The sequence below is a fragment of the Scleropages formosus genome, chromosome 9, assembly GCF_900964775.1.
Source record: "Scleropages formosus chromosome 9, fSclFor1.1, whole genome shotgun sequence".
Classification (NCBI taxonomy): domain Eukaryota; kingdom Metazoa; phylum Chordata; class Actinopteri; order Osteoglossiformes; family Osteoglossidae; genus Scleropages; species Scleropages formosus.
Window position 1 is genome coordinate 21,901,480 of NC_041814.1, and position 25,992 is coordinate 21,927,471.

At 37.9% G+C, this 25,992-nt stretch overlaps 1 protein-coding gene across 3 annotated transcripts; it reads left to right on the forward strand.

Moving 5' to 3' along the window:
- Positions 1 to 40: 40 nt before the first annotated feature.
- Positions 41 to 25,215, forward strand: zc2hc1a (zinc finger, C2HC-type containing 1A). Of its 3 annotated transcripts, XM_018754154.2 has the most exons (11): positions 41 to 142; positions 3,147 to 3,220; positions 4,596 to 4,712; positions 4,900 to 4,935; positions 8,957 to 9,098; positions 10,954 to 11,102; positions 11,204 to 11,306; positions 16,537 to 16,642; positions 17,550 to 17,654; positions 18,211 to 18,317; positions 24,343 to 25,215. In XM_018754154.2, coding segments are annotated over exons 1-11 (957 nt in total). In that variant the 5' UTR covers positions 41 to 126; the 3' UTR covers positions 24,345 to 25,215. The 3 variants fall into 3 exon arrangements, with proteins under 3 accessions (XP_018609670.1, XP_018609669.1, XP_018609671.1); XM_018754153.2 differs by lacking the exon at positions 24,343 to 25,215 and having other exon boundaries at positions 18,211 to 19,209; XM_018754155.2 differs by lacking the exons at positions 4,900 to 4,935; positions 24,343 to 25,215 and having other exon boundaries at positions 18,211 to 19,209.
- The last annotated feature ends 777 nt before the right edge of the window (positions 25,216 to 25,992 follow it).

A 25,992-nucleotide genomic window follows, 5' to 3' on the forward strand; every position in this document is an offset into this window, starting at 1 on the left:
TGCTGGCTCGTGCTGGCTGGTGCGGGCTGACGCACGCGCGCGCGCACGCGCGCGGAGAATCGGGGGACCGGACGGTCCCGCTAGTTGCTACAGCAGCGCGCGGCGTCGGTTGACTACACGGCAAAGATGGAGGACTTCGCGGGTGAGCGAACGTTTGTAGCTGCGTAGCGAGTCATACACACAGGCATTTGGACTGTAGAAAGGGGCGAACTTACGTGACCGCCTTCTCTGTGCTTTCATTTCTGTTTTAGCCCCTTCGGCCCGGCTGGGTCAGCCAGCAGCAGCTAGGCCAGGCTGAGCCTACTCAGGTTGTTGTGTTTGCAGAGCTAGCAGCGGGGCTCCTCCCCCACCCTAACTGACTCTCTCAGACTCATCGTGAAAAAGCACACATTATTCTTACTCTTTGTCCACCCAGCTCGACATGTTTTACACAGTTTTTCTCGTAATTGCTCTTACATTTACGCTTCATACATTATCCATCAGGTGATTTTTGATATAATACAGCTGTGCTGGCATTCTGAAATACAGATTTTTGCAGTTCAGCTGGTTGGCTAGCTTAGCACGTCGCATTTTTGATCTATCATTACATACATTCATTAACCCTGAATCATGTAAGCGTTAACATTTGCACATAAAAAAGACGCGCAAACGAAGGCTTGTCAAGACGCTGTTTTTTTTTTTTTTTTGGCCAAAGTTTCCAAGAATTTGTCATTGTAACGACCCGCGCTACAAATATAAATATGATTATGTGACATAGCATATAGGCGGCGTTTGTTTCGGAGGCGGTGGATCACTGGATGTTTCAGTAATGAGTTTTTAAACAGAAAATCATGCATTTTATTTGGTCTGGCTACGAAAGATCAGACTTCTAATTCAAACGATATGATTTTTTTAATGAAAAATTAGTGTATTTTCATCACGGTTCTGTTTTTTTTCCCTAAAATTTCAATTTGTCTTGCGCATCTGTGTCTCCCCGCCGATCCGATAGATGTCGGTAAAACCGACGGAGACAATAGTTCGACTCGTCGTCTTTGGCGATCGTCAGTGGTGGTGGTTATAATAATGATAATGATCATCTCACACACACTCTCTCTCTCTCTCTCTCTCTCTCTCTCTCTCTGTGAAACCGCTTGTCCCGAGCGGGGTCGCGGCGAACCAGAGCCTAACCCGGCAACACAGGGCGTAAGGCTGGAAGGGGACGGGACACACCCAGGACGGGGCGCCAGTCCGTCGGGCACCCCAAGCGGGACTCGAACCCCAGATCAGCCACAGAGCGGGACCGGCCAAACCTTATAATATAAGTTATATGCCACGCGCCCATGATAATATTATATTATATATAATGATCAGTGATTATTTATCGTTGTCACTGGTGATTATAATTTTCAAAGTGCCAGTCATGATGGATTTCACTGTGTACGGAAGTGGCAAAAAGATGAATAATTCATGCGCGAAATGAAATTCCTCAGTGTTGAGAATTGTAGACACAATTGCAGTAATTTTAAACAAGCTTTAATTTAGTTACAACTTGAATAAAAATAATCTTTTTTTTTTTTTTTTAAACTTATTCTATAGTTTGAGTTTTTTATTATTAAAAATTGAAGTTAACCAATAAATAAATGAAGGGGCATCTGTATAAGTTCAGAAGTCTGCGTGTTCCTGATTTGTTTAGTCTGGGGTAGTCTGTGCAGTGGTGCAGCGGGTAGGGTTGTTCTCTCCAACACCTGGATGGTGTAAGAGAATGTGGGTTCGATCCCTGCTTGGTGTGTGTGGTATTGGCATGTTTTCCTGGTGTATATGTCTGGGCACTCGTTTTCTGCCCACAGTCCAAAGACATGTTTCAAGTGAACTGGTGACACTAAATTGGCCGTAGTGTGTGTGACATTGTGTTGCATTGCTCTATAGATGACTCTCATTTACTATAAATGGTGTATCTAGGATTGCAAATCACTGGATTAAAAGGGTCTCAGCTAATTGCTGCATAGTGCTCATTTTAAGTCTTTGGAGAGAAGCATCTGGTAAAGGAAAATACATAAATGTAAATAAATTATACATAGATGGATATACATATAAATCTTACCTTACAAAATATCATTAAAAACCTTAATATCTTTGAGAGAAATGTTGGTCAGTATTTTCCAGTTTAGAAATAGCTCATTTATTTCACTTATTTTGAGTTGTATTGATGTAATGGTTTGTCAGATTATTCTGGAAATCTGAAGTTGAACGGGTCAGCTTGCTTTTACTCATTTAACCAGTTCTGCCTTGCTGTACACTGAGTGATCATATTATATGGTACTGTACAATGAAAAATTGTTGCAGTGGCTTATGAAAATATGTACCCATTTTTTCATACAGCAACCTTATCGGATACAAAAGTCTTTTTATTTTTTTTTAACCAGTTACACATTTGTCTTGTACAGTGGGATGGAAAAAGTGTTCAACAAGGAATGCCAGTTGCTATTGCTCACGCGTTATTTCATCCAGTGGCAGGTTTTTAAAAAGAACAGTTCAGTCCCAGTGCAACACAGTTGCTGCATGGCTTTCAGGCTATATTGGCCACTGGTACAAAATGATTAAACATGGGCAATTCTGTTAATAAGGAGCATTTATAATGATACTTTTCTCTGGACACAATTTGTAGTGGCCTTGAAAGTGCTGCAGTACATGTCATATGATAGACAATGTTTGGTTTTATTGAAACAATATAAAGACATAAAGAATAAAGATGACAGATCAATGAAAACAATGCTAAATGAATTTGTTCTCACCAAACCAGCTGCCATAGTCCAATAGTCCAGCTGTTGGGAGGTATGTGAAATCCAAATTCAGTCCTTGTAAATGTGAAGAAATGCCCCGGAAACTGTATGTATTATGGATAACAAATGAAACACCTCAGAGTTGAATTCTTGTCATTTGAATGGGTATACCTCAAAGAATGACTGCCTTTTGTTGTTTTAATTTCAGCTAACATTTTTCATCTAGGAACTAATTACTTTGTTTTCTGCAAGAAGTAATAGAATTTTGATGTTCTCACAACAGCGGTTTGCCTAATGGGGTGATTTTGCAGAAGAAAAGAATGTCCATAAAGAAATGGGTTCATTTGTCTATGATTAAATGAATAAATTTAAATGTAATGTATGCAGATCCTGAGATGCCTTCTGGTGAGGAACTTGCACCTTGCAGAATCTGTGGACGACGTTTTTTTCCTAAAGTGCTTGTAAGTGGAAAAACTTTTAATTAATTTTACGTTACCTTTGTATGCGTAAGAGATCTTATAGCTATGTGGAACGGCTACATAAGTTTGTGTTACTATATATTGGTATTACATAATTCAGTTAGAGCATGTACAATTAAGACAGAATTGTTTTTTAAACAAGGGATAGCTGGTAGCATAGTGATTAGAGCTGCTACCTTTGGACCCAAAGGTTGCATGTTTAATCCTTACCTCCGGTTGTAGTACCCTTGAGCAAGGCACTCAGCCTAAATTTCTCCAGTAACATTACACAGCTGTATAAATTGGTAAAATAATTGTAAGTACCTTAACATTGTAAGTTGCTTTAGAGAAAAGTGTCAGCTAAATGAATAAATGTAAATGTTTTAACACAGCTCGTGAATCAGTACTGCAGTGCTATTAAGCGGGATAATTGCTGTGTTTTCTGTCACCAGTTTTATTGTGATACAGTGCTTAGTGTGGCTGCCTTGTAGTTAGAGGGACCCTGCTTTCAAGACCCTGCTCTGGCTGTAGTACCCTTGATGAAGGCACTTAAGCTGAATTTCTCCAGTTAAATTTAAAGTGTACTTAAGACAACGCTCACTGTTGTAACCATATTTGATATGATATGAAATTTAAACACTTGAAACTTAACCACAAACGCATTTTGGCGACAGGCCTTTATCAGCATGCAAGGACATTAATGAAACGTGTAAATAAATAAGGAACACACAATGTCACGTCACTCACAATGTCATGTAACAAGCCAAAGCAGTGGACAAAGAATGGTATACATCAAGACACTTGAATGAACAAAGGATGGCTAATGACAAACTTATTAGGGGAGTTCGTTGTATTGCAAGGCAAGATTGCTCATTTTATTTGGACAAAATGGATGATAGGATTTTATAAATGGCACCACTGATACAAAACAGAACCTCAAATATGAAATAAAGGTGATACAGACTAGGAAGTTTGATACACTGTTACTGCTATAAAAACCCAGCTGTAAATGCCGTCCAAAGTACACTTTATTTCTGTGTTTTCTGAAGATCCACCACCCATTGTGGCAATATATCGTCACGAGTTGCGATGAGCATGTATATGTTTTCTAAATTATGTAGCTGTGTAAATGGGTAAGTAAATTAGTCAACCAATTAATAATGATATTAATAATACAGCTTTCAAGGTGATTATCTTCCTGAAACCATCTCCTCTAGTTGTGACACTTATGTGGCAACCGCATGTGGAAACATTTAGCAACAAAGGGGCATTACTGTACCAGTGGACCTGTGTACAAATTTGGATTTAATTAAAAGTCAATAGATTGGTACATATTGTGCTTTCTGCAGATGTTTGCATTCCATGTTTTTGTCTCCAGCAAAAGCATGTGCCCATTTGCCAAAAGGCTGCCACTAAGAAGAGGAAAGTATTTGATTCCAGCAGGCAACGAGCGGAAGGAACGGACATTTCCACGCTCAAGCCTTTAAAACCAAAGGTTAGAGGACATCCTTTCAGTGTCAAAGTTTTTAAAAAAGAATTTTTTAATTTGTGAAGATCAGCATAGTAATGTGCTTGCACAAATTGAAACTTTACCACTTAAAATTTTGTCACACTGAGTAAATCGTTCCCACCCTTTCTTGTTTCTTACGTACTATATTAAACTACTTCTAATTTTATTTCAGTTAAACAGTACATTCAGCACTTCTAAGTCTGATAAAGTAAGTAGTCATCTTTGTTGTTTTAGTAGTTTACAGTGTTTTATCTTTGAGTATGACTGTATAACAACAGGTATAGCTATATATTAACATTTTAATATGTATCTCAATTTACCCTTTCACTTTTAAGTACAAGCCTTGTAAAGTGTTTTTACACATGTAATCTCGATGTTCCGTAGCAGCTCCCTTTAGTGGAGCAGTCTTTACTGTTTATTATTTGTGTGAGATGTATTGTTAGGGAGTAATGTCACTTAACATGAAATCACTGAATATGTGTTCCACCCAGTCACAGTGTTTTGATATGGAGGATATAACATTACCAGTTTCAAGTATGATTTTGTCCTCAGTCTGTAGGTGCCAGTTAGGTATTCACTCGTTTGTTGTTCTTAGCAACAGTGCAGTTGCGATACTACCAGGATTACAGTTATGCCATTTTGAAATGATGAGTAGACTGCACTGGCCTAACGCTCACTTCCTTAAAGACTAATAGTCCATTCCTCTGTGTCAGGAATGTAAACCCTGCAGTCGGGGAGGGAGAACTGTGGCATGTTTTCAGTACTTAAATGTTTTGCGTTTGACTGACTGAGGATTGTTGTAATACCCAAGAAATCTTCATCCTGCCACATGCACACCCAGATTACTGTTTGTGTGAGGGAAAATACTTTGTGATTGTCATATACTGGAAATTTCCTTGAAAATTATTTTGTTTTTTTGCATTGGTTGTATAAAATAGAGACTGGGATTTCCTAAACTGGAAACTTCCATACATTCAATACAACCAGAAGGGGACTGACCTGCAAATAAGGCTGTACAATTAATGGTAGTGACAAATGCTATTACAGTAGCCCCCCGCCCCCCATCCGTGGGAGATATGTTCCAAGACCCCCAGCGGATGACTGAAACTGCAGATAGTACCAAAATCTATATATACTATGTTTTTTCAATAGAGAAGAAGAAAGAAAACTAAGGACCAATGCTTAAGTTCAATTCAATTTATTTTTATAAAGCGCTCTTCTCACACAGTGACACAGAGCACTTTAACACAGGCATAAAGCAAGAAAAACAGATAAAAACAAAGAAGACAGAAGACCTCATAAGTATTTATTTTGTAAATAGTTTTTTATTTAAAAATTATAAAAAAAAAGGTTACTTGGAACACAAGCATTGCGATACCGTGACAGTCGATCTGATAACGGCTGTAAGTGGCTAACGGGCATGTAGTGTATACAGCCCAGATACACTGGACAAAAGACGTCCCAGGCGGGATCGTGCGAGATTTTATCATCCTACTCAGAACTGCGCATAATTTACGACTTATGAATTCTTTATTTCTGAAATTTTCCATTTAATATTTTTCTAGTAACTGAAACCAAGGAAAATGAACCCGGGGATAGGGGCTGGACTGTATTTGATGTATACCCTCCCACTGGTATCTGTACCCAATTTATTTTTAAAATTTACCATTAATTCAGGGGTCTGAGCAGCCAAAGAATCTGTTCTCATTATTTCCTGTGGAAATTGTTGTAAACTGTTCCATTACAGATTTGAAATGGGTTCTCTCAAAAGTGAAATAAAATAAAAGCATCCATTAACATTTTAAAATAAACATGGTCTTCCATCTTGCTGTTGCTGCCCCATCATTAAGTTTAAGATGCTACTAATCATGTAGTATGATGTGGATGAAGTAACTCAGTACTCTCAGTATACATCATCACTTCCATCCTCATCTTTATCCCATGGTTCTCTGTGTTTATCCTCTGGTACATTACATTCCTTATGTTGACGTAATTGCACTTTTCTGTTATTTTTTGAGATGTACGTTGCTTTAAAGAAAAACATCCACTAAGTGAATAAATGTCAAAATAAATGTGTAAATTACTGTTAAAATAAGGAGTGATACAACTGTAAAGTTTTTTTTAGGAGTGAGTAGTACAGATTCCTGTAGTCCAGAGAAGTCAATGTCTGTATAACAAGCATTTGTATAATAGGAGATGGTTGTATAATTAAAAAAAAAAAAGGGGTTTCTGTCTTTCCATTTTCCAGTGAAATCCATCTTTCTCAGATTTTAATTTTAAAAGACAGCGGTAAAATACTTTTACAACTTTTAAGCACTCACCATTTTCGACACTACATTTACATTTATTCATTTAGCGGCGTACATCTCAGGGAAAACACAATTTGTGCATTGCATATGATCACTAGCCTTCGCTTGCTTACTGGGTAACTGTCAGGTCAATGATAATAATCAACTAGCTTGAGTAGAAAAACAGGCAGAATACCTAATTGGTCAGTAAATGGCAAGATAAATACATAAAACATTAGAATTAAAGATAGCCTACATGTGGTTAGTGTAGTAAGCAGCATAACACATTTTGTATCTGAATATACTGTACAGTATTTTCTTTGACTAAAAATACTTGTTTATAGATTAAACAGCTAAACTCTGAAAATTAAATTTGGTTAAACAATGTATTGGTGTAAAAGGGATATTATGTAGTTATAGCATACAACTACTTTTTTTTGTCCCAGAATAGTGATAGGACACTCACTTGGTCATCACACTCAGCAGACATCACAGTTGTGTAGCACTACTATTTATGATAAGGAATACTTAATTTTATGTCCAGCGGACAGATGGAATGCATTCATTGTTGGAGTTTAAATATGACAAAGGCCAACCAACGTCTACAACCGCTTGTCCCGAGTGGGGTCGCAGCAAGCCGGAGCCTTACTCAGCAACACAGGGCGCAAGGCCAAAGGGGGAGGAGACACTTCCAGGACGGAACCCATCATAAGGCACCCCAAGCAAGGCTCGAATCCCAGAATCCATGTGTTACATTAAATGTAAAATTATGTATGCAGGTGTATCTGTGGTCATACATTGCTATAAAAGTCATGATCACATGTACTTGGAGTGCTCATAATGTAATGTTTTGAGGCCTCTAAGAGTTTAAATGTAGATTTTTTTTAATACAGTAGGTGATAGTTTGTCCTTTAAAACAATAAAGTTCTTTTTAGTGTTTTTAATTCTGATATACGCTAAAGATACAGAGGAATATTTTCTAGTTGTCTATTTCTTAAAAGTCTGTAAACTAATTATTTTACCTCTCTCTATGTTCTAAACAGATATAGTGAACAGTTTATGCAACTACTGCCCTTTTTGTATTGCAAAGGTAATCTACATGCCTTCAGCCATATTTCTGTAGCATTTGTTTTTAGAGCTGCTTATGTAGGCAAAATAGTTTTGAATAAAAATGGAGGCATACCTTGTGCTGCTTTTAAATTGCACAAATGCTAAATATGCTTGCTATATGAATGCCAAAGGGCATGTTTTATTTGAAGAAGAGACAAGTCATTGTCCTTCTGAAATGTGACTTTGAGACAATCAGATGATGTGTGTCTTCATTGCATTTTATTTCTGCTCACCAGCTTGTGTGTGAATGTGGTGTGACCCTGATCATTTCCTATTTGGATATCAATCCATTGATCATGGCCCAGGGCTCAGTTATGTGAAAGAAGTTGAAACAGCTGTCTTTGCTATAATGATTTAAGCTCAGATGGAGATGGGAACATGGGGAATGTTTGTCTAATCACTAGTGAAGTGTTAGAAGTATCATTTGCAACTTGTAGTTGTCAAGAAAATGGAAGTACCTTTGTAAAATATGAAACACTGCTACACTGATTTAAAATTTTCTTTACTTTTTATTAATGTGCGTATTCATATATGGGCACGTTGTGATTTTCAAGACCTTTTTTCGTCCTTTAAATTTGTTGTGAAATGCTTTAAGATTTTTTGTTTTATTAACAGTTACACTAACACCGAAATCAATACATTAATCAGTGTGCACTTTAGCATGATGGGATAATTTGAACATTTCTCATTAGTGAACAAAACTTTGTTCAGCTTTTCTGTCTAGGGTTTACACTACATTAGATCAATGGCATCACTGCACCTTCACATCTCCAGATATGATTTCAGTTTCTGCCAAATGTCTAATTTGTAATTTTTTAAACACCCTGCCAGCCTGAACCACCTAAGAAACAGTCTAACTGGCGGAGGAAACATGAGGAATTCATTGCCACAATCCGCGCTGCAAAGGGGCTGAGCCAAGTAATGAAGGATGGAGGTCCTCTTCCTCCTCCTCCACCTCCGTCTTTTGACCCAGGTATGGCTGTTTCCATTTCACCAGCGCACTGGATTAACAGTCAATTAAAAAGTCACATTTACATTATATGTCAGAATAAATATAGAAGCTACATTACAGTATTATGCTGTGTTGTAATGCTATCCCTTGTCTTTGTTTATAGTGTAGTGGTTAGAGCCATCACCCTGCAATAAGTGGACCTGTGTTCAAATTTTGCTGTAGTATTCTTGAGGAAGGTATTTACTTTCCAGTTAAAATTAAAAAGGTCTATAATTGTGTAAATATTTGAAAATCTCAGATGAAAGGATGAGTCTGCCACGGAAACAGACAACTCTCGCTGTTTGTACATATAACTGTAGAACACTGGCGAGGCAGGAAATGGATTTCCTCTCTTGGAGGAAATAAAGCGAATCAAGTGTGAAACGAGAAGGAAAATGGATTGGCATGCAGTGTGGAAAGACGGCATGTCTATAACCCTTGGAAAAGGAGAGGGACCACGACCTTTTGGCAGTGTTGGGTTTGTTATAAGTAAGGAGGGGTTGTAGAGGGTTATATTTTGTCAAATAAGATCATCACGCGTTGGGGTACTGTATCTGCGCATCAGCAAGAGAGCTAGCCTGAAGATAATCTGAATGTATGCTCCCACAAGCTAGTGAGGAAGAAGTAGTAGAAGATTTCTATGATGAAATAAAGATGGTCCCTGCGAAACTATCAACTTACACCGTCCTGATGGGTGACTTTAGTGTGAAAGTTGGATAGGGAAAAGCTGGCAAAAGGTGCATCGGAAGGCATGGTACAGGAGAAAGAAACGAAAGAGGGGAGAAGTTTATAGCAGTGACAGAAGTGAGAAAGCTGTGGATTGAAAACAGCTGGTTTAAGAAGAAGACGTCAGGGAGATAGACATGGATCGCGCCCAATGGAAACAGCAAAAATGACTTTGACTATACTTGACAAAAGGCACATCTTGCAGGCTGTCTCAGTTGTACGGCAATTTAACAGGTCAGGGTGAAAATTGTGTTCAATGAAGGGAACGAGAGAAAAGCCCTGTGGATAATGAACAAGAGATAGCTGCCCAAGACGTTTGACGAAACCAGACTGAAGTGCTTCATCTCTAGGCTCGATCGGAGCCAACTGGAGGACGGCGATCAAGACTGCGAAGTGCTATCAAACAAGCTGAGACAAAGCATCAAGTTCGCAGAGGTGGCGAGGCCGAAGGAGAAAATGGGATGGATCTCACAAGAAACGAAAAGGATAATGGACAAACAAAATTTGTAAAGAAACCAAACAGACTATCTTGAATATTCTTTTGCTGTCCAGGCTGGTAAGGCAAAAGCTTAAAGAAGACTTCAAGAACTCCATTCAGCGAAACACCTAAAGACTGTGGAATCGCATGGAAGCCTCAAAAAATGGAAAAGAGGTAGCCCTACATAAGCGACATGTAACAGCCCTCAAGTGAATGGATGGAACTGCAGCTACAAGCAAAGCAGCAATGGCAAAAAGAACAACCTCCAAGAAGATAAGACAATCTCGTCAGATGTGAAAGCCGTCTGTGGAGGAGAAAAGCAAGGAGAAGGGATGAATGGCGAGCCTGTTGTGATTGGTGCTGTCTAAACAACAGCTGATGGATCGATTTAGCCAGGGAATTGTAAATAGCTTAGAATACTAACCTAAACATGTACGTTTCTTTGGAGAAAAGGTACTTGTCATACTGACAAGTACAATGCAGTTAACATGTCAGTTTAAGTCTCAGGACAGGTCTTATGGTTGTATTCCTTGAACAGGCTACATCACATGACTTTCACCCTAGGGCTCTTTGACCAAAGTCTTTGTTAGTTAAGTTTAAAGATTTTTTTTAATAAGTTACTTGTTGTTTTAGATTACATCCAGTGTCCCTACTGTCAGAGGAGGTTCAATGAGAATGCTGCAGAAAGACACATCAAGTTTTGCAAAGAGCAAGCAGCACGCATTCCCAACAAGGGTAAGGTTGCAGGAGATACAAAAGGGAAGCCTCCAGCAAGGACTCAGGTATGATATGTTTGGCTACTTAGAAGCAGTAAAAGCCTTTGTTTAGAGAGCAGTTTTGTTTTATCCAGTTTGATCTCATCATGAGTTAATTGTGTTTACAGTATAAGCCTCCCCCAGTAAAGAAGACAAACTCTCCAGCAGTGTCAGTGGTATCTTCAGCATCACGGTTGCCACAACGTTCCACCCTCGGACAGCCTACTGGAGGTATGGACTTCTAGGCCAACACCATCTGGCCCTTTTCACCATTGTGATTGGCTGGGGTTACTGATCAGCCGAAATATTGTCAAATTAGTTTTTCTGTGAGTCACCCATGACCGAGAGCTCATAATTCTGGAGATGAAAATAACACACCTGAAATGGCTTCAAAATGGCTCGAAATTAGCACTTTGTGGAAGTTCACAAGTACTAGTTTAATGTTTTGTTCTAGTGTATTTCAGGAAATTCTTAAAATGAAGAGAAAAATGTAACTTGTGTCTTATGGAAATATTCAAACTGGAAAAAAAAACAGCCTGTTGAACCCCTGTTGCCATGGGTTGAATTGCCAGCATTTCTTACAGAATAAAAATTAATTAATTGATTAATAAATGAATCAGTTCCTGAACAAAATAAAAGGGATTTTTATGTCTGGCAGTAACACCCACTTATGTTGTATTTCTAATGAAACATTTCAATGGTGTTTTACTTCTATATATGTTATATTTATATGGCAGCATGGTGGCACAGTAAGTAGCACATTAGTGCCTCAGCTCCAGCATGGTCTGAGAAGATGTGGGTTTGATCCTCACTCAGTCTGTGTGGAGTTTGTGTGGATTGCCTAAAGGTACTCTGGTTTCCTCTCACAGTCAAAAGACATGCTTTCAAGTGAATTGGGGACTGAATTTTGTGTGTGTGTGTGTCTGTGTGTGAGAGAGAGATTCATTGGTTTTTAAATTATTGATTCACTGGAAGTAGTTTACTGTAGTATGTCTAGCATTGGATGAAAAGGTGTAGACTGATGCTACTACATTCTGATTATTGGAAATTGCTTTGAAGGAAAGCATCTGCTAAATGAATAAATGTGAATGTAATTTTTGTTCATTATTAGTAGCATCCTATTACCAGACACTGTATTCAGCAAGCATGGGGCATTAGGCAGGATACGTTCTAAATGTTATAATACGGCTCACAGATATGCATTATACAAAGAACTAAAGTTCAAAAGATCAGTGCCTCTGGGTTTCAAAGTGCAAGGTGGGAGCACTACTGCTCTACCTACTGATTACATAGGCGGTGAATAACACAAGTAAAATGATTGCAGAACCAAAGTAAAATGCCATTATATTGAATAATAATCCCAGTGTATGAAGTGCATATATTTTCATAAGCTACTGTTGTGTACTTTTTGTTGTCTGTTACCACTTTACCTGAGTTTACTTTTGTAGATCACCCTTTCCATCAAGTTGCTTCAAGGCACTTAAGAGAGAGTGAGAGGTGGTCGTCCAGTCTCCCCCAGTGTGGACTAGGTGATGTACAATGCATAAGATCAAGAAGTGAATGGAAAAACCTTGCAGGTTTTGGTCCAGGGAAGCTCGCCTCAGGCACGCTGCTATGAAAGATGTCAGAGGAGGACAAATGAAGAAGTATAATTACAGTGTATGGCATACAGGATCATGGATATTAGAACACAAAAGTACACAGTGAGTTTGTCAGACCTCCGCATGGGCTGCAGCATGAGCACCTTTATTCAGAATACACGAAGGAGCATCTAAAATTAGGGATTGCAACAAACCTGCAAAGAGTGTATTCTGATCTGTAATTTTAATACGTATGAGCCATACCTACCTGCTGGTTACTGTAGTATTAGGATTAATACAGAAGTGTTGCATAATGTGTACCTCAGTAAGAAAGGGCACCGTGTGTCAATAACAGTTCTGGTAAATGCATTTTCAGTGTTGCGGCCAGGGCAAAACCAGACAGATTTTTATACAAGTTTTGACAGAGAGGCAGGAGCTGTATTTGGTAAGTACACTGTAAATTTAGTTTGTCTTCTTTAGCAAGGGTCTGACCACAGCTACTTTAAGTAAGTCAGAGACTAGGCCTGATTATATTTGGTTTGTTTGGTGTGGTAAATATGTATAGTAAATACTGCAAGTCAGAGGAATCTTTTTTTTTTCCCCCAAAATGGTATTTAGAGGGGGACATGGTTGCGTTCGCGTTAGACAAAAAAATGCAATAATTGCTATCTTAAAATGGCTAAAGCTTTGCTTTTGTAGTGAGCAATGCATCAAAGCATCTTCAGCGTTTAAAAATGGTGGCTGGATATGAACTTTATTAATACCAATTTCATTAATAAAGGCATCCTGCTGCTAGTATTAGGTGGAGGAGAGCACTCTTTACATCTGGCTACCTTAGTTATTGTCTGAGCTGTTTCATCTAAGTCTGTTCTTACAGGTGCATTGTAAAGTTAATGATTTCCAAAGTATTCTGGTACCTTCTTTTACAAACATTGGTTATAAATTTTATAAATTACAAACAATTCCCACTTTAATTGCATTTTCTTCACTGTTCTATTTTCTAAGACTTGGGGAGAAAAATTACATTCCTGTCTGCTAGCTGCCATTAGCTGGCAGCAAAATGCATTCAGAATGGAAACACAATGATGCTGTTTATAGGAGGAGCAGCTTCACTGAGTTCTGCAGGACCCATGTCATTCCACGCACTTCTAACAGAATTTACGGTATTTACAACTCTTGTATGGTGTTCCTAAGTTAAGTGATCAATAACAAGATGAGGAACATAGCATGTTTATGATATGAATTTAACAATCTTTATTGAGTAAGTTTTGTGGAAAGGATGGTTTTATTTTTACTCATTTTTAAATTACACTACAGTTAATGTACCTTGAAATTGAAAAATGAGGTCTTAAAAGTAATCTTATTTTCTGTAGCTTTCTATATATTTGCCCTTAAATAAATCAAGTATTGAATGTGTAGCTGATAATTTTGAAAGTAGCCTGTAGTTGATAAGCATCGGACATGTTTATTTGATGAATTTATGAACATTTCTGGATGGGGAGGTTGTAGAGATGATGCATTTTTATTTTCAATGACTGTATACAGGTTCATTTTAATGTAGTTTTGACGTTAAAGAGAAGCACTAATACTGTTGCACTGAGTTGTAGTGGTGTCATGTTAGGGGTTTTATTGTGTTCTGTGTTGTTTCCAGGGAAGGCTGCAGATACTATAATCATGGCACTGGACCAGCATTCTTTGATAATAGATAGATGGAAGTGTTTACTTCTAGAGATTATTCAGAGAGTTTATTTATTTATTATAGCTGTGTTTGAGGTTTTTGCAGGTCTGTAATACAGAACCCAACCTATTACAGTGGACATATGTGTTATTCAGCATTTATTGATTGTGACATGGTAAAAGTGATGAACAGATTGTGAAAAGACTTCATGTTATGAGGGGTTAGGAAGTTGTTTACCATAACCTTTCTCTGTGCATGTCTTCAGATGTGGGAGTAAAAATTCTCTCTTCTCAACACTTTTTGTTTTTGTCAGCAGTGTTTAAATGGAGATGTGCTTGAACCAGTGTGGCTGCATGGCTGTAAGATTAAATTAGCAGTTTCACTGTCCTGGGTTTGTGTTTAACAGGTGTGTATGTGGTGATGGCACATTAGTGGCAGGAAGCCATGAAGGTGATGAGTATGGGGAAGGAAAAGCACAGCATTACAGAAGGGCAAGTTCTTGCAGATGCATCCTCAGAAACCACCAACCACTCCATATGCTGTCTACACATCTCAGACTGTGTTCTGAGCATCCTTTGTGAATGGAAACTAGTAGAAGGGATTTTCGCAGGCTCAAGCACCATTAAGATGTACCTTTGTTCAGACTGCACAGAACCTGCAATCACTGATTAATCAAGAGGAATTATTAGCTTTACACAGTTAGCACAGCCTTCTGAGTATTTATAGCCTGTGCTGCATTTGCTTCACACTGGAACAGGTGTTGCCTGGAATGGCATTGAATGGCAGGTGGGTTGAGATCTCATTTCAAAATAACATTTCCTCTCTTGTATACCATCAGATCACTTATTTACCAGACCTCTGTTTCATAGAGCATTTACATTTATTCATCAAGCAGATGCTTTTTTCCGAAATGATATACAGCTCAACGTATAGAGAGGTTTAGTTGGGTGCAGAGACACAATTTATTAAAGCATAGCTCATTTGTCTGATTCCACTGTTTCAGACTACAGACGCTCCTCTAGTTACAATGGTTTGTCTTAACGATTTTTCAAAGTTGCAGTGGTATGATAGCGATAAGCATTCGGTAGAATCCGTACTTCGAGTTTTGAATTTCGATCTGTTCCCACGCTTGCGATATGCACTACGATACTCTCTTCTAATGCTGGGCGATGGCAGTAAGCCACAGCATCCACTCAACCATGCTCTCACTCTTTGTAGCGGTCACGCAAACGAGTGTAAACAACAGATATTGCTGATTGCTTGAAAGAGTTTTTTTTTCATTTTGTGTTTTCTCATCCCATTATGTCTACTAAATGCCCATGTGTGTCTCCTGCTTAAATTTTCCCTACTGTAGGCTATGGTAAGTATTCTGAGCACGTTTAAGGTAGGCTAGGCTAGGCTATGATGTTCGATAGGTGCGGTACTGTATTCTTTTTCGACTTATGATTTCTCGTTAATCGAGGAGCATCAGTAAACCAAAAACAAACAGCTGTATACTAGCATACTATAGCTATTTACTACTATACCAACTCTAGTAGATTACCACACTTCTGCTTCACTCATGTAATGCAAAACTTAAAAGTTTTTTTCGACGCACTTTGGATAAATTTCATTATACCAATTTTCCGTTCTTGAAATTGAAATTTGGGTATTAAAAGCCGTTATACCAAAACTTTGGAGAAAGAGTTTGTAAATCGAGGGATGCCTGGTTATTAATGTGTGACTGTTTCCTGTGTGCATATTATATTTATGTATCTTTCTTGGAACACAATAATAATTACACCAAGGAGCATTTTATTAGTATTTACATTTCCATTTACATTTTAATAGTAAATGTATTGCGCGGGGGTGCGGTGGCGCAGCAGGTTTGGCTGGGTCCTGCTCTCGTGGGTCTGGGGTTCAAGTCCCGCTTGAGATGCCTTGTGACAGACTGGTGTCCCGTCCTGGGTGTGTCTCCTCCCCCTCCAGCCCTGTGCCCTGTGTCGGCAGGTTAGGCTCCAGTTTGCCGTGACCCCACTTGGGACTAGCGGCTTCAACCTGTGTGTGTGTGTGTGTGTGTGTAATAAATGTATTGCAAGCTAAACTAAAACAAAATGTATTGCATTTTTTTAATTCTGCTTGCTATATGGTCATGTTGGAATATGGACATGATCATGAATCTGGTTCAGGGGAAAACCTGAAAAGAACCATTGTTTCCACCCAGGAACTCAAGCCAGCAAGCCCCCCCCTGCTGGGTCTGTGAAGAGCGCCTCTTCAGGTTATTCCTTGCCTCGGACCAATCCCTCAGGCCTGACTAGCCCTCCATCTGGGTGAGTCTGTCAACAAGACAATCACTAAGACACTCACTCCACCACTTAGTTCCAGGTGTTTAGTCTGATGTGGATTCCTTTTAAGTTCTCTGTACACTAATTTAAATTCATAATAATTGCTGTGTGTGTGTTTGTTTAAGGTCTAAGCAAGCTAGTTATACAGGTATGTTTGTTTTTTTTTTTAAACTGCTCTTAATATGTTTCCTTCACTACTTAAAACAGTTCTGACAGGATTTACCTTGGGGGAACCTTTAATTTTGGGTTTTCCTGTTGTGCATTAAATCAAAACCTGCCCTGTTGAGTCTGTAGTACAGTCATGACCTGCATAGAATTTTTTTTTCCCGTAATTCACACACGATTTGACCTCATGTGAAATGTTGTTAAACTGAATGTGTGTATTCAGGCTCTAAGTAGTGGTTTCAAAATGAATCACTGTTGCCATGGTTTAAAAATATTACAAAAACCAGTTTAAAATGTAGAGCACCTTCTGATTAGTTATGATCAGTTTTTTCATTTGCCTTTAATGAATACTTTAAAACAGCACTGAACTGACCTATTGTTTACGCTGTAAATACATTAAAGTAGCACTATTTAAGATTGGACTGCGAAATTGGTCCAGTGTTAAAAGAAAAGAGATGGATGTGTCTTTGTATGTATGGCTTTATAAGTATTAGTCCCCCACACTGTCTGTCAGTAATAACTGTATGTAGAGCCAAAGCAAATATTGGATTTAGTTCAAAAATTAAAGCCTGTCTGGGAAACACTTGAAAAGTTTTTATGTATTTATTTTTTTTTAAATACATGACACTGAATGAAACATTTAATCAGACTCTGGAACCAGCTGCGATTACTTTTCCTTGCCTTTCCTGTGCACTGTTTCCTTGCCTTTCCTGTGTTTTCTGGATAGTTTGAAGCCCAGGACACCTACATCCCCAGGGTCCTTGAAAAACACATATTCAGCAGCAGGAATGAACAAAAGGAAAGTCAGTAATGCTGACAGCAACATTTCAAGGTAATCCCTTTCACTTTTTTTTTTTTTTTTTTGGGATATAACACTGAACACACTTCCAAAACCCAGTATCCATGCAAATGGAAAACGTGGATTTTTTTCCCTGCTTACTTTGACTCATTTATTCAATGAAATTGAGGGATACTGTGAAAAGTGTCGTTTAGGATTTATATATACGGTGTGTGTGTGTGTGTGTGTGTGTGTGTGTGTGTGTGTGTGTGTGTATATATATTCTCCACTCTGTCAACTTAATTTTTTTCAGTAAATAACGTCATCTGATAGAACAGCTAATTTCTTTTGAAGAGAACTCTGCATTATACCTTAAAGACATTATTTCTACCATCCTGTGTCTTTTACCTGTTGCTGTTAACAGTCAGTAATACTGTTACTTTGTTGAATTGTGTTACACATTTTTCATTAGATAAGTATCTTTTTTTTGGGTATGCATTGGGGCTCTAACCTTAAAAAGGCAAGTTAGCTTAAATACATACTTAAGGATGAACCTTGTACATGGACGTGTTTAATCCAAATGTAAGAAATGCTGTCCCCTGCCTTTCAGGAATGACTCCAAAAATGCAGTGGAAGTAGACCACCCCACAGGTCAACAGACCAAGTTTTGTCATGAGTGTGGAACCAAGTTCCCTGTGGAGTCAGCTAAGTTTTGCTGTGAGTGTGGGGTGAGGAGGATGTGCATTTAACCATGAATGAAGCAAACATAAAGGTCACATGGGTCAATTAGCAAAAAGAAAGCTATGCTGAATTTCCCTCAATATCAGCTCCAGAAAACCACAAAATCTACCCTAATAGTATACACTGGCTTCTCATGTCACAAATGGAGTTAATTTTCAAAGATATAGTTGATATCCCAGTTTAGTCATTTATTTTTAATTTTGTTCCCTGCAGCTGATTTGCTAAAATTTGTACTTGCAGAGTGAATGCAACCTCTATTTGCATGCCCAGGCAGTTTTGTTAAAACAACTACACAGAATTAAGAGTGTAGGGCCTCCTTAACCACTTCCATAGTGTTTAAAGCTTATCTTGGTGTTGGTGAGTGTAGATGAACAATAACAAGAAGACAAACATTGCCTATATATATGCAGAGAATCAGTGAACAGTGTGGATGTAATAGGAATTTGTCGAGACAAAGTATTGTTTAATGTAGCTCAGTTAATAAAGTATGTTTCTTATGGTGATGGTTCAGGTCTTTAAAGAATCTTACCCACAACTAAAGAAAGGGAAATCTGTGTCACTAAGCTTTTTCTGCTCCTTGTTTAATGGTAGAGGTGACTATGGAGTTACAAAAAAACTCATTAGATTCGCAGTTGTTTTCATGAAGATGAGGAGCCACTGTATGAACATTTTAATAGATTGCCATTTCTTTGAGCATCATTTTCCATCAATTTCATTTACCACAAATGTATGTATGCATTTCTTTTTTTAAAGTGCAATATAATGGACTTCTGATTACAAAATGAATATATACTGGTTTCTTGGAGAATTTTGTTTAAACATGTATGGATTTAAATTCTTATTTAAGGAACCATATTTATTTTGCAATCAGAAAATATCATATGATCATGTTGATAAGGCTAGGAATTCAATTTAAACTGAATTCTGTTAAATTAAATGAAATAGCTCTGTATCACTATACATTAATATTAATGTTTTTTTTTTATTATTGAAGAATCAGACATTTTCAGAGTTTTTTTTTTTTTTTTTTTCCCCCCCCGCTTTCCTAAAGGAACATATCAACTGATATCTTGATCCCCCCCCCCCTTTCTTCTTAAATTGAATGTGACATGGATGTACTAAATTGAAACTAAATGCATAGGTCATTTTGTTAACTTATTCTTTTTTGTGAAATGTAAGTACCTTAAATTCTGTTTTAATGTCTTCTCTTTCTGTGCTGAATGATATTTATATTATTCTATGTGAACTGTGTTCATTTATGCTGTTTTTTTTTTTTTTTTTTTTTTTTTTTAACTCAAAACACACTTCAGCTAAATGTAAGTTTAATTAAAGAGCAAATACATTGCCCAAAATGTAGCATGCATCAGAAATCCATGTTTTTCAATTAGGATCTGAAACAGGTGCTTTATAGATGTTTTTTTTTAAAAAATTTGGACAGGTTTTTACTTGCGAGCAGCACGTTTCATTAAGTAGACTGGTTTTGATTGTTTGACTGGGAGTGAATGGTTGGACAGCAAAAACATTTCTTTTTATTGCTAATTTTCTGATTTCTCTTTCCTGATATTATCTGTTAAGAAACCGATCTGTAGGACTGCTCCATTTGTCCGTACCCTGTCTATTACATTACAAGAGTAATCTAAAAACTGTTCTGTTTGTAGTGCTTAATTGATTTTTTTGTAAATTTATCAACAACACCGATTTTCTGTCAGCATGAAAAACATGGCAGCATTGATTCACAATATTCACATTTTTTCATCCATTAATAAAATTCACCAAGATTGTTGTAGTGAAGATGAATGCAAATGCTTTGTGTAGTTCTCTGTTCAGCAGTACAAACAAATGCCTAAACCAGTGACCCAGTAATGAGGGACTAAAATTAAAGCTCAAGAGACTACTTCCATATCATATTTCCCATCTTGGTGACAGAGAAATAAGTTATTTTCAATCAATTCAGCTGGTGCACTAGATCACAAATTTTGTAGTAAGCTATTTTATTTGAACCAAAACCCCAGGAATGGGGGATACATTCTAATAGTCATCCAAAAGTCATACGGTATATCCAAATTGTCCAGTTTTTCTATAGCTTTCAAAGCTTGATATCTGATAGAGTACTTCATTTTCAGTAAGTACTGCAAATTTGGGTTTGATTCATCAACTAGATAACTATCCCAGTACCGAGCTTGCATTTTTAATTATTAGTGCTTTGGCGTTAAGTAGTGTTTCTGTAAATTGAATAGCAAATTTTTACTGAATTTCATTTTAACTAATACATCTTGGAAACAAATTTATGAAACTCAAAAACCAAGCCTTTAGGCAACGAGTTGCAGCAGTAAGGGCACTTAAACAGTTTTACCTTGAGAGTTTACTTAGTTGTACAAACTGAGTGTTATAAAAATTTTTACTGCACCTTTTCTTCAATAAACTGAAGGAGAAAGCTTGAAGGACATGTTAAAAGCTGTTACAAGAACAATTAATTGATTATTTTAGTGTATGGTATAATTGTGATATTCATCCTTCAGACCACAGAAAAAGAACTGGCTACATGCACATTATTCATATGTGACAAATGCAGTGAAGAGACAGATACATTTAGTTTATATATTTCAATATATGCCACACACTATATAAAAATATATATTTATGTATTTTAACAAAGAATGGCATGTAATCTATGTTTCATTAGTTACTGATTAGCCTTTTATATGTAAACACAGTAAGACACATGGCTGAGTTAATAAAGAAAAAGTAAACAATTCCATATATCAGACAGTTACAGGAACAAAACAAGCACCAGGTTTTTGCTGAGAAACCAAAGGAAGTTTTCTTTTGGTTCAGAAGAAAAGTGCAAAGAGGTGTTTCTGTGTGAAGCGAGCGATTCCCTTTCACACCCGCCATGTGTGGTTTTCCAGCGTTCCAAACACGTTGCGACTAGATTTGTGCAGATCTAATTACAAACCCAAACCACACAGGGTCATATTGACTGTTATCCAAAAGCAGGTTGTCACATAAGACATGTGCTTCACAAGTCTATATGTTACTCGTGTTCTGATCTGGGGGCTGCCCCTGTAGCTGTCCCTCCAGTAACACCCAGTACAGAAGAGCACTGGATCCATCCATAGCGCATGCCCTTCATGGGTCGGTCCCCCTCCATTTTGTTTTCTTTTAATTATTTATCGTCACAAAAGAGGTGGAGAGCTGCCAATTGCCGCCCTAGGCCCCGACACGCATACGTCATGGTAGTGCTGCCCGGAGCTCTCCGGGGCTGAAGAGTGACCACGTGTACGCTGGCATCTCCTAAGGGTTCCTTTCAGCCAGTCTGCCATAGCACGAGCGTATCCCATCGAGGACTTGACTGACTGTACAAAGCGTCCTTCTGCCCAAGGACCCCGGTCGGAGCAGAGAACACTCTTGTAAGCTGTCACTCTTTAAGAGGAAAATGGGAGGGGAAAAAAAGTCTTTCTCTTGGTGTGCGTGTGTGTGTATATATATATATACACAGTATATATAAATATATATATATACACACACACACACGCACATCAAGATATATAAAATCTATTTTTATATATATATATATATATATAATAATTAATTATAATTCAATTTCTATATATAAAATCATTCATGGAGTAACCTTTAAAGGTTCACTTAGCATTCTGCTCCCTAGAACAATACAGTGGACATAAAATTAAAAAACATTTTACATTACTGATCAGTGTGTACTGGTTTGATGTGGAACCTTTAAAGTATTTTGTAAAGTAATTAAGCAGCAGAATGCAAAATGCACAGATAACTGGAAATGTGTTCAAAGCAAAAATGTAAATTAAGATGAACTGGTTATTGAAGAGTTAAGATTGAAAATCTGGACTTGTAGCCTGAAGGTAGTTGGTTTGAGTTCCGCTTATAGTTCTTGAGATGCCATTTAGTAAGGTACTTGCACTGAATTGCCCTGGTAAAATAACCTGGTGGATAATTTAAAATTTATTTAGTTCTTGCCTACAAACCTTGGATGCAACTACGAGACCAGCTGTAACTTTGAGAAAGCTGTGTAGTTGAGGTCGCAGGGGCTTACAGTGGTTGGCAATATTTGAAAAACAGGAAAACCAACCAGTATAACAAGATGCCAAGATAACTGTGAACAACTGAGGCATAGCAAGTTTGCAGTAAAGGGGAAGAAAATGTGGTTAAGATCAGTTCAATAAGAAGCTTTCTGGTCTAAATACCAAGAGGGGCATTTGGTTCAGAGCCAACACATCCTTAGCCTGAGCAGTACCAAGACAGGTGTGAAATGAGATCGTGTTTCGCAAAACTAAGACAACTTCCCTTATCTGGGCTATGACCTCAAGTAGAAAGCCAAAGCCATACTGGAGTGGGTTGGAAAAAAAGGAAAGTGGAGCTCTTTGACTGAGTGGCACAACGACATGGGGTAGCAATGGTGCCTTTAAGATTCTGGGCTCTGAGCCCAGATCAATCCAAATTTCACAGTGTGTGCTTGTGTGTGTGATTGGCTTGGAGGCTCATCCATTGTAGGAAAGTCTATACTGTCTTGCACCCTATACTTCCTGGGATCGACTCTGGATCACCACACCTTTGCACTGGACACGCTGCTTCCACAAATGGATTGCGAGGAGATCCTCGACTGGCTATGTTGTCATATTCCATTCCTGTATATATGAATAATCTGCAGAAAGCCTTGCGATGCTATGGAACAGGACTCGGCCTTAAACCTGCAACCTTCAGGGTACAAGTACACGTTTGTAGCCGCTATACCTTATGCTGCTCTCATGACTTCCTTTTAACATGTGTAAAATGTACTGTGTGTATGCATACAGTAGCCTTACATATTACATCAAGTTTAAATTCTGCATTTTGATCAAATTTTAAATCCTTACCTTTGTGTTACACTGAAGGGAGATTTCTATGAGACTCACAAATTTTCTTAATTCACACTTTATTCGGCTTTTTCCCTGTGGTTTTTTAAATTTGATACAAGAAACCATTTTAAGAATCGAACTTGTTTCCTGAGGGGAAAATTGCAAGAAAGTTAATGCTTCATTCATTCACTACTTTATATTAACAGTTTAGTGTACTGCTGGAGATGTATCCCAATGTTGCTCAAAGCAATTGCCTGACTGAACTGCAGGGGGAAGCACAGTCAACTATGATTTTCTGTCCCCATGTGACATCCATTACTAATAGTGATAGTACTAGACAGCTTTACAATGATTCACCCATTTATACAGCAGGGTAGTACTATATCAATTCAGGGTAAGTACCATGATAAAGGATACAACAGCAGCAGCTCAGATTCAAATTGAAGACCTAACTGCAAATCAACTGTGCCACCTGTAGCCCCCCAGTCCATTGCATAATCCAACCAACCAACCAACCAATATCAGCAGGGTCGCGGTGAACCTGAGCCTAACCTGGCAACACGGCGCAAGGCCGAAGAGTGAGGGGACAACACCCAGGGCGGGATGCCAGTCTATCACAAGGCACCCCAAGAAGGGCTTGAACCCCAGACCCGCCGCGCCACCATGCCCCATTACATAATCTGTTATCTGATTTGTTTATATAATACCTAGTGTTTACGAAGTAATACTATATAAACTTCTTTAAAGTACAGTATTTGCCTTCCATTAATTTCAAAAGGTGCATTAAAATTAAACTGAATACATGTAACACAGTTCAAGAAAATCTGTTTCACAGGAGTGTATGACAGGAGACACTTAAAAATATTTACTTACATTGTTTTCTTCACACATCTCTACAGGTTTGTGTGTTGGGCATGTCTTATTTTGTAAATCTTTCGCAATTAAACGTTCCTGCGAACAAAAACAGAATGCAGATGCAATGTGTAAACTCAATTAATTCAAAATGTTTTTTAGCACATCTGTATATTTTGTTGTTGGGTATTCTCATACTTACAATATACTGAAGGAAAGGATGAATGATGTTATTATAATCTCCAGTGACATCTTTTGTCTTTTCGTTTTTACAGGAATGGGTAGGAGGCAGCAGAATCAGAGTCAACACATAAGTACCCAAAATAAGTTGGAAAACTATAAAAGAAATTGAGGAAATCAACATTATTAAGCTCACCCTTTATGTTATTATAAATGGTAATAGTAGTGTTAAACAGCAACAGGCTATCAGTTCTAGGATTTTGATGTTTAAATAAAAGGGAACAGATTTCCAGGACACTGCTGATTAAGTGCATGATTTGCAATGTATAGCAACTCATAGTCAAATTATTTTCCATAACACATATGGTATGCATATACAAACGTAATTTCTACCAAATACGTTTTATTATCTCGTATCTATAAAATCTGCAACACTGTTTGCCAACTCTAGGTTACATCAGGCATTTCACATGTTTCTCGATAAAAAGTAATAAGCTCAAAGAATAAACCATCAGCAGATTGTTTTCATCCTTAAGCCTGCATTGCTAATATTGCTCAAGGTTTAGCATTAATTCATTAATAAGAACATATTTAAGACTAATACTTTATGATCGTACTGATACACATTTAAGTTTCAAAAATGTAAGCTCGCCCCAAAACAATCTCTGTCAAATAATCTTCAGATTGTTGAGACGTATGAAATTGCAGTCCATAGTCAAGATATACTTTAAATAAAGCAGATAAACGGAGAGGTCAAGCTGGAGAAACACGGGATGCACCATGTGTGTCAATGGCCAGGATTAAAAAAGCTGACATCTCCACAACTGGTTTGTCTTTTATTTTGTGCCACTCAAAATACACACCTTCAAGTCATTGTTATTTTTTAAATTTGCAGACAAAAAACTAAAGGTATTAGGTCCGCAAGGGAGTGCGGTGGCGCAGCAGGTTTGACTGGGTCCTGCTCTCTGGTGGGTTTGGGGTTTGAGTCCTGCTTGGAGTGCCTTGTGATGGGCTGGTGTCCCGTCCTGGGTGTGCCCCCTCCCCCTCCAGCCTTGCGCAATGTGTTACCGGTTTAGACTCTGGTTTGCCACAACCCACTTGGGACAAGCGGTTTCAGACAATGTGTGTGTAGTAGGTCCGGGTATAATAAGAATATGGTGAGGAAAACTGAAACTGGATTTCAAAATAGCGTCATCTTTTTTTTATTTGTATTAAAAGTGATCAAATGGGGAAGATATTCTTTTTTTTTTTTCTTTTGTAATAACGGGAAATGAACACTTTTTTCCCCAGAGCGGAACCTGCGCTGTATAGAACACACACTAGCCGCTTGAGCAATGTCAGCTTTAGCAATAGATTGAATGAACATGTTTCCGCTTTAGTACCTGTCACAATACAAAGTATAATTTTCAGCCTTATCCTGAAAGTGGAATAACCCTTCCTCTGTCCCTCAGAACTGCTGAATCCCTATCAGCCTTCAACAGTCTAACGGCTCATCTGTTTTGGACCTATTTGCCTCAAGCTCCTGAAGATTTTTAAGTTAACCCTTCATCACCTATTACTTTTACACATATATTTTTCTACTCAAATGTCACCTATTAATACGTACTTGAACACGTGTGGTACGAAACAAGCAAATTGGTTCACAAATCATATATCAAAGGTTTCTGTCTGTTGAGCACTATTTTTTTTTAAGTTGTAAATATCTAGAGACACGTTTGTGCCAAACTTATAAATATAAATGTAAT

What these genes read in the sequence shown, in the direction of transcription:
- zc2hc1a (XM_018754153.2), top strand. An exon ending in TCAAGCCTTTAAAACCAAAG is followed by an intron (nt 4,713 to 4,899) that starts GTTAGAGGACAT and finishes ATTTTATTTCAG; the next exon opens with TTAAACAGTACATTCAGCAC. An exon ending in CTGACTAGCCCTCCATCTGG is followed by an intron (nt 16,643 to 17,549) that starts GTGAGTCTGTCA and finishes TTTTCTGGATAG; the next exon opens with TTTGAAGCCCAGGACACCTA.